This window comes from Bos indicus x Bos taurus, chromosome 4 (assembly GCF_003369695.1).
Source record: "Bos indicus x Bos taurus breed Angus x Brahman F1 hybrid chromosome 4, Bos_hybrid_MaternalHap_v2.0, whole genome shotgun sequence".
NCBI lineage: Eukaryota > Metazoa > Chordata > Mammalia > Artiodactyla > Bovidae > Bos > Bos indicus x Bos taurus.
The window spans coordinates 6,064,610-6,079,942 of record NC_040079.1 but is presented as its reverse complement, the minus strand read 5'-3'; the positions used below and the strand labels follow the sequence as shown (position 1 = coordinate 6,079,942).

Below are 15,333 nucleotides of genomic sequence, written 5' to 3'. Positions count from 1 at the left end.
CAGCAGTCTGTGATCAATGAGTCTTCAGCTGATTCTGACGCACGTTAATGTTTGTGAACCACTGGCCTAAGTAAAGGCATGAGTTCAAATCAGAAGAGAAGAGAGTTCTTCCAGTGCCCACGGACAGTCCTCCGTTTGCACCCAGCCCATGCTGAGGGCAGGTGAATGGTGGCACCGCAGGGAGGAGCAGGAGAGGACCCAGAGACCCAAGGAGAAAGGCGGGGACCATGGCTTCTTCTTTCTTTATTGGATGCTTTGTAGATGTCACGCAGGTCTAAAAGTTACACCGTTAAATAATTATTTAAAAACCAACCAGGATTAAGGCCCTGGTCCAGAGCTCCAAACCAGAAGCAGAAAGGAATGGGGGCGGTGGGCTGGGGGGGTATTCCTCCAACATCACCAAAACCCAGAGAACGAGGATCCTAAGCTTTTTCACAGGCCAACCCGGGGCACGGGCCTGCGGGCTGACCCTCGGAGGCCTCTGGCTGCATCACTATCAGGTCAGAACCAGCGAGGAGCTGGCGGGAACAGCCAGCCGAGTCCAGACATGGACACAGTAGCTGGAAGGACACGAGACGGACAGGTCCTGTCCAGCTGTGGACAGGATCAGAGTGCAGCTAAGGCAGGTGGGGGCAGGGGCTGGGGAGCAGGATTGCAGCAATGCAGGATGTGGCCCCGGGGGCCCGGCTCAGCCGGCCGGCCGGCGAGGCCTCACACGTTGTGGGTCCGCCTGGTGGGCTGGGGCTCCTCGCCCACCAGCTTGGACTTGAGGTGCTCCTTGTAGGCGAGGATGTCTCCAGGCCACTTGGTGATTGTCTGCTTCTCACAGACCCAGATTTCCTGTGCAACCTGGAGAGCAAACCCCAGACTTAGTCACCCTGGCCAGCGCCCTTCCCACCCCGGCCCAGGAGACTGTTCCCAGCTGAGTCTGAGAAGAAAACCCCACAAGCTCCCACCGGCCCACATCCAGCTCCATTTCACCCCCTCAGCGTTTCTGGGGATGGTCTAATCTAGACACCCGCAGAGGGTGGGGCCTTCCAAGCTGGAACCTGCCGGTCACCCCAACTGCCAGTTCCCCAGCAGGACCCAGACCTGTTCAGGGCCTCACTCTCGGCTTCCTGCGTTCCACCCCGTCTTCCTCACAGCTTCAGAGAAATGACCAGAAGCTTTCTCCCCAGTGACAAGCAGGAGCCCTCTGTCTAATCCAGAAGCTCCTTAGCACAATACTATTTCCAGGCTGAAGAATCCTGGAAACAATAGCAAAAGCACCCTGTTCGCTACTCAATTCTCCCCCTGATTTTGGCCAACGATGCCAAGTAGGCTAACAGCCCCAAACAGCTAATGAAGAATTAAAGTATCTCTACGAAGGCTTTCTAAGTTTCTCAGAGAAACCATAAGATCTGGTCCTCTCCACCCTAAGTCCTGCGCCCTTTTCCCAAACACGGTAATGTGGATTCAGTGTCCCCCATGTGCCATGGGGGTGTTCTACCCCCAACCGCATCCTGGCCGCGAGTCTCACCTGTTGGATGAGTCTGAAGTCATGGCTGACCAGCATCATACCGCCCTCAAAGTCATTGATGGCATCTGCCAGGGCATCGATGGTCTCAATGTCCAGGTGGTTGGTGGGCTCGTCCAGGAAGAGCATGTGGGGGTTCTGCCAGGCCAGCCAAGCCAGACACACTCGGCACTTCTGCCCATCAGACAGGTTCCGGATCGGGCTCACCTGCGTGGAACCAGGTCATTTACGAGGTCTGGGGTTGCCCTCACCAGGCATCAAGACTTACCTTTCCCCATGGCTTCTCTGTTATCACACAGACAGCAGGGCTCAGGAAGACCCCAGATCACACAGTAAGACAGTGGCACCCTGCCAGTCCCTCAAGGGCCTAGAAGGGACACACCTGGGAGTCTGAAGCCTGCCTTGGCACAGGGTCTTCACGCAGTGGAGCCGTCAGGGGACCTGAGTCTGGATCAGAGGACCCTGCGTTCTAGGTCTCAATTTCCCTTGCTTTTAACACCATGGCCCATCCTGCTAGTCTGGGGGCAAGGGCATGTCAGAGACCAGCACGCGACCCCCCACCCTCCCTTGAGACTTTAGAGCTCCAATCTGTAACCACCTAGAGCAGAGGAAAAAACAGACGCCCAGCCCGTGTGTCCCAGTTGCCTGGGGTCCTCCCACCCCAATCCGCTGACCTGCTGTTTCCCAGTGAGACCGTATCGCCCAATGATCTTCCGCATCTCCTCCTTCTCCTTGATCTCGGGGTAGCATTTCATCATGTACTCCAAAGGCGAGAGGTCTAAGTCTAGCTGCTCTTGTAAATGCTACAGGGAAAAAAAAAAAAAAAGAACCCACCCAGGTGTGCCTGGCGTTCTTCAAAGGCAGCCTGCTGGGGTAGCTGCCGCGTACCGTCTCTCTACCTCTCCCTGGGCAGCTGTTCAAGACTGCAGAAGCACCCGGAGCTGACCTGGGCACACTCGGCCCTGCTCGCACACCCTGGGCAGCTCCCTGCTCCCCGCCAGGACTGTACCTGATGGTAGCGCCCTATCTTGACATGAGAGTGTTTTCGGATCATTCCATCTGTGGGCAGTAGCTACAGGAAGATAAAAAAAAAAAAAGAGTAGACCGTGGAAAGATAAGCACACAGACAAGGAAACCTGGTCAGAAGCAGACAGGAAGCAAACATACGTTCACACCAACCAAGACTCCTACAACTTCCAAAACAGAACCTGCACCACCACCTCACAAACTGCTCTTCTGGCCACTCGGAGAAAATACACTGAGACAGATGTTCTCAGGGGAGGCAGAGACACACACCACATGATCCACTGGGTAGTTATTAAAGGACTACTATCCCCTGCACTGAACTGTGACAGAGGACTCGCAGGGGTCCAACATACGTTTTCTACAATAAAGACGTTTCTAAATGCAGAGCCGCTCCTGTGTTCTAAATGCTCTGAACGAAGACACGGGAAGACGGTGAGAACAGGCCTGGGTTGTCTCTCACAGGCTCTCTCACACACACACTCCTTCTCCCAGTTTTCTCTAAGAAAATGCCCCAAACATCACTCTGGCCAGTGATGACCCGCCCCCCAGAGGACGGCTCACTCGTCATGAGAGCACGCAGGCCCTCTAAGACCAGTGGCCCTTGCATGCCGCCCCCCGGCCCTGATACGCTGGCATCTAATGCTGGAGTCCCACGCCCCGACTTGGCACCATACCTCTCCAGTTAGCAGCTTCAGAAGAGTTGACTTCCCTGCTCCATTGGGCCCCACCAGAGCCACTCGGGTGTCGAGATCGATACCGAACTCTAGATTGTTGTAGATGCAAGGCTGAGGGGGGCGGGGGAGAGAAACAGACCCAGGGGTAGGGTGATCAATACAACTGGCAGAGCGATCTCGCTGAGCCCCCAGTCACCACTAGAGGCGGCGGGAGTGAGGAGGAAGGAAGCTCCATGGCAGCCCCCTACCACTGCCTCCACCCACCAGTGCGGCTGAGCAATGTCCCCTCCAAGTACTTGAAGGGGACCCCCACTCCTCTAAGGCTCTCAGTGAGGCAACCCAGGCTGCCAGGTCTGGAAACTCCCCAGCACCACAAGGGTTAGTAGATGTGGTCAGCAAACAGGACGCTCTTCTCGCCAGCTGACACCTCATACAGTGTACCCCAGCCTCCCAACCACACCCAAGTACTCACCCCATCTTTCGTGTACTTGAAGCTGACATTCTGCACCATAATAACAGGTGGAGGGATCTTGCCACATGGTGGGAAATAAAATGACAGCGTCTAAGAAGAGGATAAAGAGGTGTTTATCAAGTCAGGTCCTTCCTTATCCATCTCACCTTAGGCCACATAATTCCACCCAACCAGACCCTACCTTGTCGCTCACAACCCTCTCTGTCAGTCCTGATGCCATCATTTTCTGTAGCGTCTTCTCCTTGCTCTGGGCCTGCCGGGCCAGCTTGGCACTGCCATGACCAAACCTAGCAATGTAGTTCTGAAAGAGTGCAGAGAGGGGGCTTGCGTGTGGGCAGGTACCCCGTGATTCATCTGAAAAGAGGGTAAAGGACTTCTCTAGCCCCCTCACCTCCCCAGACGCCTTCCGTCAGCTCTCTCGGAGGAGGAGATCGTGACCCTACCTTCATGTGTGCGATCTGATCCTGCTCCCAGTGAAACCTCTTCATCTGGTTCTCTTCCAGCTCCAGCCGCGTCTTCACATACTGATCGTAATTACCCTGCAAGAAGACGCACCGGGTGAGATGGGCAGCGCTAGCCTCGGCCCTGGGTCCTCACTCAGGGGGTGTTCGAGATGGCACCTGACTTGGCCCTGGCTATGAGGTGGTGCAGCGGGGGAAGAGGAAGTGCATTAAAGAAACATATTCTGGGACTTCCCTACTGGTCTAGCAGTTAAGACTCTGAGCTCCTAATGCAGGTGGCCCGGGTCTGATCCATCATTAGGGAACTAGATCCCACATGCCACAACTAAGACCCAACACAGCCAAATAAATAAATATTAAAAAAAAAAGAAGCATATCTGAATTTAGAAGCTGAGGTCTTTTCAGACTATGTGCCTCTCCTTCCTAGAGCAGGGCTTCAGACTAAATCCTCGGGTTAGCCATAAAGACATCTACAGCCCAGGCAGGAGCCCTGAAAACCACTGTCGTACTGATCATCAAGAGGCTCACAGCCTTCCAAGGTCACGTGCATCCCCTCCCCACCTGGAGAGGCTGAAGCCCCAGGTGGGCCACGAGAACTGCCTCCAGGTGGGAAGACACCAGACCAGTCAGATTTAGGACCTGGCAGAAGGCAATGGCACCCCACTCCAGTACTCTTGCCTGGAAAATCCCATGGATGGAGGAGCCTGGTAGGCTGCAGTCCATGGGGTCGCTGAGGGTCGGACACGACTGAGCGACTTCACTTTCACTTTTCACTTTCATGCATTGGAGAAGGAAATGGCAACCCACTCCAGTGTTCTTGCCTGGAGAGTCCCGGGGACGGCGGAGCCGGATGGGCTGCCGTCCATGGGGTCCCACAGAGTTGGACACGACCGAAGTGACTTAGCAGTAGCAAACCCTGCACTATGGATTTCCATGGTCTGTCTGAAAATACCCAGACTCAAGCTAAACATCCATCAGAGTCTGACAAATAAGTTACAGGACAGCCACGCAATGCAATACCATGCAGTCACTGGAAAAAAAAGGGGGCAATTTAAATATACTCGTACGGAAAGCTGTCTAAGACATATTAAAATTTAAACTCAACCAACAGGATCATGGTATAGGTACATAAAATTTTTTACAAATGCTTGCAAGTACATGTGAAATTTCTGAAAAACTATGTAAGAACTATTAACACTCCTCTGGTGAGTACAACTATGAATAAAGAGGAATTCTATTTTTCATAAGCAGCTACTCAAGAAGGCAGAGGGCAGCAAGGCCTGCCTGGGCACCGTGAAGAGGCAGCCTCTCTGCATAAGGCAAACATACACCCTGTGCACAGGCTGCCAATCCGTGGCCTATGGCCTGAAAGCAATTACTTTGGGACTAAAATAAAACAGGCTGCAGAACTCCCTGTCCACATCTTTTTATAGCAATAGGTAGAAAAGGGCTGCTAAGTCAGTTTTTTTTTAAAGGAGAACTTCACGGAACGGGTAAGCACAGAGGGCACTGCGGAGGAGCTGGGCCCACTCACCGTGTAATACTTGAGCTTCTTGTTGTGCATGTGAATGATGTTGGTACAGACACCATTCAGGAAGTCCTGGGAATGGGAGACGAGGACCAAGATGCGCTTAAAACTGCAAAGCCAGAGAACCAATCAGGGAGGAGCTCAACACGGTAGACAGTTCACAACAGGGGAGCTGAACGTCGGGCCCAAAAAACCATCATCCTTTCCCATCCTTATGCCTGAGCGTCCTTTAGATTTCCTGGCCAATTCCCAGCTCTGAGCTGCCAGTGCTCAATCTGTGTATAAGGACACTAGACGTTTTTCAAAGTGTGGCGAGGCAGTCGAAATTCCTCAAACTTCTGTTTTAACTTTCAAAAGAAGGGAGTGGAGATGGCAGTAATAGTGATGGTAAAATCAAAAGTGTGCACAAGCACCCATAAACACATTTAAAGCCAGAAGAGAACTGGAATGGGTATAGTAAAAATCACCAGGCTCTCCTTTTCATATTACTACCTTCATAGCTCAGTTGGTAAGGAATCTGCCTGTGATGCAGGAGACCCAGGTTCGATTCCTGGGTTGGGAAGATGGCTTGGAGAAGGAAATGGTAACTCACTCCAGTATTCTTGCCTGGAGAATCCCAGGGGCAGAGAAACCTGGCAGGCTACAGTCCATGGGGTCACAAGAGTCAGACATGACTTAGCAACTAAACCACTCCTTTTTATAAAGGTAGCAGGTCACTGAAGAGACCATGGAAAGCCTTCTTCTAGAACTGGGGCAACTTTCCAGGTTATCTGGCTCTCAAGCAAAGGACCACGGCCATATGGGCTATTTTTCTCTTTGTCACTGCATCGTGATCTTATATAAGGATCCTTGTTTAATATGATACAAATACAATTAAGAAAAAATATTATCTTTAATAAAGATGTTATACTTTAAATAATAGGAAAAAAAAATAAAACAAAAAAATTCATATATTTAAGACTAAACAAAAGCTAACAAAATGGCCTGCCCTAAAGACAGTTACTGGGCTTTGCTGGTGGCTCAGTGGTATAGAACCAGCCTGCAATGCAACAGACATGGATTTGATCCCTGGGTGGGGAAGATCCTCTGGAGAAAAAAATGGCAACCCACTCCAGTATCCCTGCCTGGAAAATCCCACGGACAGACAAGCCTGGCGGGTTAGAGTCCATGGAGTCGTAACAAGTTAGACACGACTGAGCGACTAAACAAGAACAAAGGTGGCCACCACCTCTTCAGTCTGGTCTCCCTCTGGCCTCACTTCGCTCCATTGCTCACTGCTCTAGTGTCACTGTGGGCCTGGGTGTCATCTCCCCTGGACTCTGCTCAGCCCCTCCCTGAGGACCTGCCCCTTCCCCCCAGCCCCGCCTCTTACGTCTTTAGCTCTTCTTCCAACCACACACAAGCATCGAGGTCCAGGTGGTTGGTGGGCTCGTCCAGGAGCAGCATGAAGGGTCGAATGAAGAGGGCTCTGAAGACAGGAAAGGAGACAGAACCACTTCAGTCTACCACGTGCTACACAGGAGGGGACGGCCTGCCTGCCACCTGCAGCTCTGGTCAGGCCTGCGCTGAGTCCTGAAATCAACTCTAGGGTCTACACCTCAGACAAAAGGTGAGAAGTAGGAGAGAAACCAAAGATGAAGGGTGGGGGTTAAAGAGCAGAAAATAGAACTGGGAAGCAGAGGGAAGATATAGCTCGGACGTGAGGCTGTAAAAGTTCCTTTTGAGTCTACACGTCTCTTACACTGAGGTTGGTGACCATTGGGATACACAAAAGGATACAGAAAAAGTACACTGCTAAAAAGCATGCAGGTGAAACCTAACTGGTGGGTTTGTGAGACTCTAGCAAAGAGGCCCAAGAATGTTCTTTTCTTAGATGGCATCTCAAGCAGGAGGAACAAGGGGACAGCACTGGTCCCACCCCCGCGGTCACCACATCTGCAGCGCTTTTTAGAAAACAGGTTTCCGGACGTCTGACTCCAGCACAGATGCGAAGAGGCCAGGAAATCCGTGTGTGTAAAAGCTGCCTAGTGAATCTGAGGCTACAACTCCTTGCCGGCTCATGAAACCAAGGCTCTTATGTTCCAGGGCACACTCACGCAGCCTTGCTGAAGCAGTGTATCAAGCCTCCCCAAGGCTCTGCGCAGAGATGGGTGGGGGAGGGAACCACTTACGTGACTGGGGACTTCTTGGGGGATTGGTGCGGAAATGACGGCCTACAGAAACTGGTTCCGGGTCAGGTCAAGAGAGGCAAGAAGGACAGATACCCTAGTGGCTGCCTAATAGTTTATCTTTATACAACAAGAATTAGAAAGGCTGAAGCCCAAAAAGCAGGGGGGGAGAGCAGTCGAGAGGAAAGAGACAGACCCATCCTCCCATTTACCTAGAGCTGGCCCTAGGATTCCTGAACACAGCGCCCAAGTCCAATAGGGACCACTTGGGTCAGGAAGCTCACTCTTTAGCTCATGTACATCATCCCCGCCCATCCACACTGTTGGTATCTGGCACAGACTGACAACCGACCCCTGTTCTAAACAGTTCTGTGGGAGACAGCACTCAACCCTGAGAAGAGACAGGGTGCCACGGAGGGCGGAGGTGGGGGAGACGCACCTGGCAAGGGCAACCCGCATCCTCCAGCCCCCACTGAAGTCTTTGAGCTTCTTGCGTTGCATGGCAGGCGTGAAACCCAGTCCGTGCAAGATCCGCGAGGCTCTCATCTCCGCCTTGTCGGCATCCAGCTCCTCCAGCCGCTCGTAGAGCTCTAAGAGCTTCTCACACTCCGCTGTGGATGGCGCATGGCCAGTGAGGCTCCTGGGGCCTTTCCCGGGGAGAAGCCACCCCATGCCCCTGGGTCCGGAGCCCTACCGTCCTCGTGAGCCAGCCGCTCAGCCTCCCTCTCCAGCATGGCCCGCTCCGTGTCCACTTCCATCACACACTGCAGGGGCGTCTTGTCACTAGGGGGCATCTCCCGAGTCAGATGGTAGATGTCAATGTGCTCGGGGATGGGTACTTCACGTTTCCCAATAGCAGAGAGCAGCATGGACTTTCCTGAGAGGGGCAGGCGACAAACAGGCAGAGAAGGGGACGCTCACCACAGCTCTGCCTGTCACTGCCCCACATCAGTCCCTCCACTCCAGTCAAACCAAGTTAGTTCAGTCGCTCAGTCGTGTCTAGCTCTTTGTGACCCCATGGACTGCAGCACGCCAGGCTCGCCTGTCCATCACCAACTCCCGGAGCCTACCCAAACTTATGTCCATCACGTCAGTGATGCCATCCAACCATCTCATCCTCTGTCATCCCCTTCTCCCGCCTTCAATCTTTTCCAGTCAAACTAAGACCTCCCTGTTTATTGAGTCCTTTCTTTCCTTTCATTCATTGAAATCCTATGACTGCCCCCTCCGTGGGACACGGTTCTGCCAGGTCCTGTCCCAGTCCTCCTCTGTGAAGTCTGTGCACCTACAGACACTTCACACACCACTCCCACCCGCTCCTACCCACTTCTCCAGCACCTACTGCCTGCAATGACTCACGTGGTACTTATCACATGACTACTCTGTATGGGTAGGTGGGCACATCTGGCTCCCACCCATATTGCAAATGCCCAGCTTTGTACACAGCTGGTGCTAAGGAAACACTTGCTGAGCAACAGATGAGCCAAGAAGAGATACCTCCCACCTTGCTTTCCAAGGGCCTCACCAATTCCATTCAAGCCGATGAGGCCATAGCGACGGCCTGAGTTTAATTCCAGTTTGGTGTCACTGAGCAGCTCTTGACCATGGAAGGTGAGGGAGAGGTTGATGATGTGGGCGTCGGTACTGTTGGGGTGAGAGGCGAGGACGCCAGTGACAGCTCGAGCAGCAGCTTTCTTCATTTCGAAGTCCTCCAGCTCCTTGGTCAGCAAATCCACTTCTGGGGACAGAAAAGAAAAGCAATCTGGGAAGAGGGCTGTAAGCCATGCTAAGCTCTTACACAAAAAGGCACATCTTGGGGCATCTGGGTGGCTCAGTCAGAAGGGCATCAGACTTTTACTGTGAAGGCTGAGGGCTCAGGCCCCTGCTTGGGCATTTGTGGCTTTTGCCCTTCTTTAAGTTACCACGTATTAACACATAAAAATCCAAAGGCTGAATGCGTGTCCTGAAGGACCAGGGCTGAAGATCAGGTTGAGCTGACTCAGATGTTTCACAAGCTTTAACAGGGTGTACACTACATGTAGTTCGGCCCTGGTATCCTGCTTTCATGGACATTTTTTACTTCACAACTTGTCCTTTTAATTCTAACTTCTCTTGTTCTTAGATGATATGACGCATGGTAGCAATGGCTAGAACTCCAAATTGTCCTCTATGAGTGTGTATTAAAGAATTAGCTGTCGTTCAGTCGCTGAGTCACGTCTCACTCTTTGTGATCCCCATGGACTGTAGTCCACCAGGCTCCTCTGTCCATGGGATTTCCCAGGCAAGAATACTGGAGTGGTTGCCACTTCCTTCTCCAGGGGATCTTTCCAACCCAGGGATCGAACCCGTGTCTTTTTCATGGGCAGGCAGATTCTTTAGCACTGAGCCATCAGGGAAGCCCCCAAATTAGTATCAATGCCCCAGAGAAAGCAGATGCTACAGAGGTGCAGCTCTCTTCCTCTACAACCTAGAGAGTTTCCAGGTGCTAATTCCAAGAAGCTATACTGCCTGGAAGGAACCAGTACGAGAAAATACAGAGGGGTCCAGGGCAGTTCTGATGGAGGAGAGGAATTTAAAAAGTCTTTCTACACAGTTGAGTCACCAGGTTTTTCACAGCCCCATTTTGTGCCAATCCTTGTTCTAGATCTTGAGAAGACAGTGTAGAGAGAAGTTTATGATCTAGATAAGGAGTTAGTACGGAGAAGGCAATGGCACCCCACTCCAGTACTCTTGCCTGGAAAATCCCACGGACAGAGGAGCCTGGTAGGCTGCAGTCCATGGGGTCGCTGCCAGTCAGACACGACTGAGCGACTTCACTTTCACTTTTCACTTTCATGCACTGGAGAAAGAAATGGCAACCCACTCCAGTATTCTTGCCTGGAGAATCCCAGGGATGGGGGAGCCTGGTGGGCTGCCGTTTATGGGGTCACACAGAGTCGGACATGATTAAAGCGACTTGGCAGCAAGGAGTTAGTAAACTTTTTCTTAAAGGGCCAGATGGTAAATATTTTAGGGTTATAGCCCTAGTAGCAAAATCACAACTATTACGTAGGTACATCCATTACCATTTGAAACATAACCACTTTAAAAATGTAAAAGACGTTCTTAGCCTGGGAGGGGGTGGCTTACAAAACAGGCTGGCCACATTTGGCCAGCTGCCTGCTTTTGTAAATAAAGTTTTATTGGGAGACAGTCACACCCAACATTTTCATGTTGTCTATGGCTGCTTTCCACCACAATGGCAAAGCTGAACAGCTGCATCAGAGACCAAATGGGCCACAGAGCTGCAAATATTCACTATCTGGATCTTTACAGAAAAAGTTTGCCGATCTCTGGACTGTATCTCCATGTGCTCAGGCAAGAAGATCAAAATGAAAGGAAAGCTACACAGCCAACCCTCTGTATCCACAGTTCTGTATCCAAAATCATGTTTAATTCAAATGTGGGTTAAAAAAAAACACTTCAGAGAGTTCCAAATAGTAAAACTGGAATTTGCCACACACTAGCAACTATTTCATGTATTTATGTTGTATTAGGTACAGTAAGTAATTTAGAGATGTGCCAGGTTATATGCAAAGACTACATACGCCATTCTATGTAGCAGCCTTGAGCATCTGTGGATTCTGGTACCCACAGGATCCTGGGACCAAACCCCAGCAGACACCGAGACACAGCTATACAACTTTTCTCTTGATCTTTGACAGTTTATTGGAGAAGAAAATGGCAACCCACTCCAGTACTCTTGCCTGGAAAATTCCATGGACGGAGGAACCTGGTAGGCTACAGTCCATGGGGTTGCAAAAAGTTGGACACGACTGAGTGACTTCACTTATCCAGTTTACAGCATCTATGACCTAAATCATCTCCTGAGCTTTAAGACTTATACCTTACTGTCTTGGCCTATAGCATCCTAGAAAACAGGCTCAAAAGATAAGTGAACAGCACTGAATAAATGGGAGAAAGGATTCTGGAATAAACTTTATCAGAAGGAATACTGTAGACTTCACAAGCAGCCCCTTTCTATTCATTTCCCAAACAAGGGGACCAGATGAACTCCAGTACCCATCCTAAAGGGTCTCACATTCGAAAGGTTGAGTAGTTTGTCAGAAGTCACTTTCTTTGATATTTCTTGATCTTTCCATATCTCACTACCTAAAGAAGACCATGTAGCAATGGTAACTACCAGGTTGGAGAATTAAGTAATTCCAAACTCAGAGAAGAGAGCAGACCCAGTCTTGTGAGAGAGGACAGATTATCCATTAGTTATGAAAGCAGAAATGACCCTGGGTCCCTGGCAATAAGAAATATTTTCAGAGAGAAAGCTGGGAAAAAAACCCAGATTTTATATTTTAGAACAGTAGCTCCCTGAGGAAGCAGGGTGAAACCCAAAGCTCCCTTATGACTGAGTTAGGGGTGGTACAGCTGGGTTTGCCCTGACAAATTCTGGTTTTCTAGGAAGAAGGGCAAAGAAGTTTGTAATGGGAACTGTGGACAAGAGTCTCAAAGTGGGATTCGGTTGTCTACTTTTCCAACTCATCCAGAAAGTACTACAGAATTGAGGCTTAACCCCTGTCCCTGAGAGCCTAGAGGGAGCCCTACTTGACAGATCACAAACCAGCCCTCTTGTCCCCTCCCACCGTTCTTACCTACCTATCTCCCTGCTCCCCTGGCCAGGAGGAAAATCTCCCCGCTGCCCTGGCTGGAAGGAAGGCTGCCTGACCTGACCACACAGTCCTCCCTCACAACTCTTATTCTGGAGACGATTCCTACCATTTAACTCTCTCCTCGCAATCATTTTAGACCCTGTTTTTTTTGGAATTCCTGTCTCTGTTGCAACTTGCATGAATAATTCTCTCCTCTTGCTACTTTACCTAGTATCTCTGTCTGCAAGGGTAATCATGCAAAAAAAGAAGTATTACCTAAGACACAGTCCCTGCACTCAAAGATCAAACAATTCAGATGGAGAGAGAGATACAATGAAGGTAACGCTGGGACTCCCCTGGAGGTTCAGTGGTTGGGACTCCTTACTTCCTCTGCAGGGGGCATGGGTTGAATCCCCTAGTCTAGGAACTAGGATTCCATATGCCGTGTGGTACTGGCCAAAGAAAAAGCAACCCTAGAGATAGTGTGTGTGTGTGTGTGCGTGCGCACGCGCTCAGTTGTATCCGACACTGTGACCCCATGGACTGTAGCCCACCAGGCTCCTCTGTCCACGGGATTCTCCAGGCAAGAATACTGGAGTGGGTTGCCATTCCTTCTCCAGGGGATCTTCTCGACCCAGGGACTGAACCTGGGTTTCCTGCATTGCAGGCAGATTCTCTACCATCTGAGACACAGGGAAGCCCTGGATAGATAGTACAGGGATATAGTGAATAGCAGTATTATTGAGGTCAGGCTTGACAGGGAAAGATTTTACCACCTTGAGCTGGGCCCTAAAAGAAATGTCAAATGTAGCTAGTATAAAAATTAGAGTATAAGAACCTCAATTTGTAAGTGGACAGAAATGTGGTGACTATTCAAGGGACAACAGTAGACAACAGAGAAGGCCTGTTTAGAAAGCTTTTAGGAGCAAGGAAGAAGGCTGGCACAGACAACCAAGAGCCTGGAATATTCTTTATCACACACTTCCCTGTTTCCCCATCTAGACTGCAAGTTATCAGAGGAAAGCCCATGCTTATAGTGCCTCAGTATTCAGTGATCTTGTGTCTAATACTTGAGAAGCGCTTGTAACAGAAACACATCTCTTTCCCAGGAAAAACCCATAAAACAATTCATATGTTTCTGTCTTGTTGGTATAGTCACTGCCCCAGGAGGACAAGGGTATCAGGTGGCAAACAGCCTGGCACACTGCCTCCATGTGTAGAAATGAAAATTCAGAAAGGGGCAGGGACCTGACCTGCAAATCTAGAAGACAGGGCAGCAAGGCAGCACAACAACTCTCATATTTGCTTGCCACTGTGTATGTGAGAACTGTGTTCAGTTTCCTTGATCAAGCTCCAACCCTACTGGTTCGGTTCATCATGAAAAGTTTGTGGCACCAGATACACTCTCTGGCATCTCCAGCATCCCGACTCAGATTCCAGCAGGGGCATCCACTGGGTCCCAGCAACCATCCCAGGAACCCACCTCTCCCTCTATTCACCTGTGGTCTCTCGGCCATTGGCCTCCTCATTTCTCTCCTCTGCCACCTGTGGCTCTGTGATGGCATCTCCGTTTTCTTCATGTCCTTTTCTGGGCCGCTGTCGGGCTTTGGCAGCTTCCTTCTTTTTGGCTGCCTTCTTCTTAGCCAGGTCGGAGGGCATGGTGATGAACCACAGGGAAACCGTTACTGTTCTTCCAGAAAGCCTGAAGGAAGGCAAACACCCCCAAATTCTAAACTTCCGCACAGTGCCTGGGCCTTGTGCTCCATCAGTTTCAGGAATTTCCTAGCAAGCTTCTGTTACCCAGCTCCGCCCCAGCCTAAAGTCGCTTCCAACTTTTGTCAGGATGTCTCCAGCCAGTTCGGCTTCTCTGCCGCTCTTCCCATCTCACCAGCTCTTCCCTCAGGGCTTTGTCCACCAATCCCCACGGCCTCGCTCTGAAGACGCTCCTCCTTTCAGGGCCTCCACTTGAGGGACCGGGTTCTGCCCCTCGGGACAGGTCCCCGGTCTCCAGTTTCCCCACAACTTGGCGCTCCACGCTCCGGCCGGCCGCCTCACTTTCCCGGGCTTCCTCCCTCCCGTCTACCTCAGGCCTCCTCCCCGTCTTCCCCATCCACACCACCCGGCCGCCGAGTCCAGCTTCTCCCCGGGGTGCCCTCGTCTTCTCCCCCACCCCCCGTTGTGAGTAACCCCCGAAGTCTCTTCATTCGCCACCCACCACCACCCCTCCGAGCCTCCCCCAGCCTCCGCCCGTCAGCTTCTCTCTCTTGGCCCCTTTTCCTCCCTTGCAGTCGCCTCCATCCCAGCCCAGTCCCTCCTCCCTCTTCTCGTCCCCCCCTCCGCCTCACCCCCTCACCGGCCTGCACCCTCCCCCGCCCCCGCCTCCTTCCAGCGCCCCTTCCCCCAACTCACTGGGCCTCGCCGCTCGGCCTCTGTCGCAACAGAGCGGCTTCTTGAGCTCCTCCGCGTGCGGCCGGCTCACCAGCCAATCACGGCCTCGCGCGGCTCTCGTCGCGCCGCCGCGCAGACTCCTGGGAAGTGTCGTCCTCCGGCCACCGCTGCCGAACCTGAGACCCGCTCCTCGAGAACTACCGCGGATCCCAGGGGCCTCGCGGGCCGGAGTGACGTCATCACGATGCGCGCGGCTGAGGGGGACTGGAGTCCCAGAGCCCTCTCTGCTAGCGGTCCGCTTCGGGCTCCGGAAGCGGCGAGTCCCAGTTTTGCTCCTCAGAGGAGCGGCTGGACTGTCCCTGGCTCCCCTGCCGCTGGAATAGCTGAGGGGTTATGCGGAACTACCGGCTTCATCAGGGTCGCCAAACCGGCTCAGACAGCAGGGCGAGCTACTACA

At 51.8% G+C, this 15,333-nt stretch overlaps 1 protein-coding gene across 2 annotated transcripts; it reads right to left on the bottom strand.

Moving 5' to 3' along the window:
* Positions 1 to 225: 225 nt before the first annotated feature.
* On the bottom strand, positions 226 to 15,049 carry ABCF2 (ATP binding cassette subfamily F member 2). Of its 2 annotated transcripts, none has more exons than XM_027538566.1 (15): positions 14,898 to 15,049; positions 13,988 to 14,190; positions 9,371 to 9,583; positions 8,540 to 8,722; positions 8,285 to 8,456; positions 7,050 to 7,145; positions 5,684 to 5,786; positions 4,132 to 4,227; positions 3,870 to 3,989; positions 3,689 to 3,778; positions 3,217 to 3,327; positions 2,526 to 2,588; positions 2,191 to 2,319; positions 1,520 to 1,723; positions 226 to 849 (listed from the first exon to the last, which is right to left on the bottom strand). In XM_027538566.1, the coding sequence occupies exons 2-15, from the start codon at positions 14,145 to 14,147 to the stop codon at positions 712 to 714; spliced, it is 1,878 nt and encodes a 625-aa protein (XP_027394367.1). In that variant the 5' UTR covers positions 14,148 to 14,190; positions 14,898 to 15,049; the 3' UTR covers positions 226 to 711. The 2 variants fall into 2 exon arrangements, with proteins under 2 accessions (XP_027394367.1, XP_027394368.1); XM_027538567.1 differs by lacking the exon at positions 14,898 to 15,049 and adding an exon at positions 14,377 to 14,645.
* Between the last annotated feature and the right edge of the window lie 284 nt (positions 15,050 to 15,333).